The sequence below is a fragment of the Penaeus vannamei genome, chromosome 13 (assembly GCF_042767895.1).
Source record: "Penaeus vannamei isolate JL-2024 chromosome 13, ASM4276789v1, whole genome shotgun sequence".
Classification (NCBI taxonomy): domain Eukaryota; kingdom Metazoa; phylum Arthropoda; class Malacostraca; order Decapoda; family Penaeidae; genus Penaeus; species Penaeus vannamei.
In genome coordinates, this window is record NC_091561.1 from 34766491 (window position 1) to 34768990 (window position 2500).

The window sequence follows — 2500 nt, forward strand, 5'->3', positions numbered from 1 at the left end:
AAAATGATTGTTTACACATTTTATGCCTCTCCCCAGGTTCATTAGAACAAGCCATGATGGACGCTTTGGTAAATGATCGGATTGAGTTTGTCAAGCTTCTTCTCGAGCAAGGTGTCACTATGAGTAAATTCCTCACCATCCAGAGATTAGAGGAACTCTATAACTCGGTAAGGGGCAAATGTTTAACAGTTAAAAACTTAAAGGAAGCAAGGATTATTTTAATTTTAGTTCACAAGTAGCATCATATGCTTCTTTTTTTTTTCTTTCTCTTGTTCATATCATACTTGTGATGGTATTCTTATTATGTACATCTTCTGTAGTATTGCATACCATTTGGAATCCTGTTATGAAAAGTAAAATTTGCCCTGTGGTGAGACTATGATATATATTTTAAAAATATATTTCTCCCCAGAAACAGGGACCAGCAAACACTCTCCGATACATTATCAGAGATGTAAAAAAGAATATACCGAGAGACTATAGATATACTCTGATTGACATTGGGCTTGTTATCAACAAGCTAATGGGTGGTGCTTACAGGTATAGTTATGTTCCATGTGCTGATGATAAAGAAATGAAATTTTACAGTAATGTTATCATGCTTGCTGAATTTTGTTTTTAAACATGCATGTCGATAAGTGTACAGCAACAAAATCCCAAAAGAGGTATACTGCTTCACACAATTGAATTTACATGGGATGAAATTAAAATTTAGAAAAGATTATATAAATGTACCCCATTTTTAGACTCTAGTTTCAATATTTAATGGAACAAATTTAATTTGTAGGTCTTTCTACTCTCGGAAAAAGTTTAGAACCAGTTATGAAAATAGTATGGCCAGGTCACCACGGCTTCAGCGGATAAATAGCCACATCTTCCACAACAGCAAAAGCCTTCTTCAGAAATCTTCCACTTCCCCAAAGTCTTTTAACACCCAGACAGATTTACAGTCAGACTTTGAGTTTGAATATCCATTCAGTGAGTTGCTGGTAAGTTATTAAAAACTGTATCCCAGAGTTAATATTTGTATATTGGTTATTCTTTTAATGGTAAGGAGGTATTAAGATTTTACACTAATATTCTTCTATAGGTTTGGGCTGTCCTGACCAAGAGACAAGGCATGGCAATGTTGATGTGGCAGCATGGAGAGGAAGCCACAGCAAAGGCTCTTGTGGCTGCCAAATTGTACAAGGCTCTGGCACATGAGGCGGCAGATGATGATTTAGAAACAGAAGTGTATGAGGAACTTAGAAGTTATGCCAAAGAATTTGAGGCTCTAGGTAAGATCACAATCCCACAATCCCAGTATGATTCAAGTTATTTTTGAAACTAGTTAGTGATATCTAATGCATACTTGCATGTATTCTTGATGCTAAATGAGCTAAGTGAAAAGTCAAGAAGAAAAGACAAAAATGCATTCATTTGAATATTTCCTTACAGTCATAGATTTAGTTAATTCAAATTCTGTTTTAAATACTGAGCCATTTTAGATATCTCAGTGTTCATGCATGGCAGCAGTGAATGCTAGGTTGTATTACAGAAGCATCAGAGTAGAAATCCTTTCATATTTGAACATTCAAGACCAGATTGGAAATCAAAGCTTAGAGCAGGCAAAAAAAGAAATTCCAATTTCTTTACTTTATGGGAAGTAAATACATAAAAAGAATTACTACTTATCCTTCCATGTTTTTCCCCAAAGCTCTGCATGTGCTAGACTACTGTTATCAACAAGATGATGACCGTGCCCAGCAGCTTCTAACTTATGAACTAAGGAATTGGTCCAAACAAACGTGCCTTTCTTTAGCTGTGGCTGTCAACCACAGAGCTCTCCTTTCACATCCATGTTGCCAGATTCTTCTTGCAGATCTCTGGCTTGGGGGTTTGAGAACAAGAAAAAATACTAATATCAAGGTAAAGATAAGGATTTCTTAAGCTACAGAGATTTGAAGGACTTATTTAATAGGACAATAAGTTATACAGTTTCTTCAATGAGGTACTGATAGTATCATAAGATGCATTATTGCTACAGTTAACTGTCATGTAAGGATAAACATGTTGTTCAAGATATGTAGTATACATCTTACTTTAGCATTGTTGTGAAAGTATAGTATTTAATGTTTAGAAAGTGAAAGTATACATACCATCAAGTAATCATGCTCTAATTATTTTAGGTGTGATGCAGCTATTCTTCAAATATTTGTTGTTTTTAAATATTTTGAGTCCATTGTATCTTTTTCTAAGCAAATACATTTCATAGCTATATTTTTCCTTTCTTGAACCTTTGTGCATAACCATCTTATATCCATTTCTAATTGATAAATATATTTTCCTTTTCTTTTTCTTAGACTATTTATTCCCAGCCAATGCTTTATCAGTTTATATGTTATCTCTCCCTTTAGGTAATGTTAGGCCTACTCTGTCCACCACTGATCCTAGTCCTGGGGTTCAGGAGCCGGGAAGAGCTCAAGACCATGCCACAGACGCGTGAGGAACACCAAGA

The 2500-nt window shown here is 35.1% G+C and overlaps 1 protein-coding gene across 1 annotated transcript in view; it reads left to right on the forward strand.

Annotated features, from left to right (window-relative positions):
• Trpm (transient receptor potential cation channel, subfamily M) overlaps positions 1–2500 on the forward strand; it is a 189886-nt gene that overhangs the window by 152119 nt on the left and 35267 nt on the right. The window contains exons 12-17 of the mRNA XM_070128588.1: positions 20–167; positions 413–540; positions 788–989; positions 1091–1280; positions 1700–1911; positions 2400–2500. The exon at positions 2400–2500 is cut by the window's right edge and continues 88 nt beyond it. Coding sequence (XP_069984689.1) covers positions 20–167; positions 413–540; positions 788–989; positions 1091–1280; positions 1700–1911; positions 2400–2500 — 981 coding nt within the window. The remainder of the gene's footprint in view (positions 1–19; positions 168–412; positions 541–787; positions 990–1090; positions 1281–1699; positions 1912–2399) is intronic.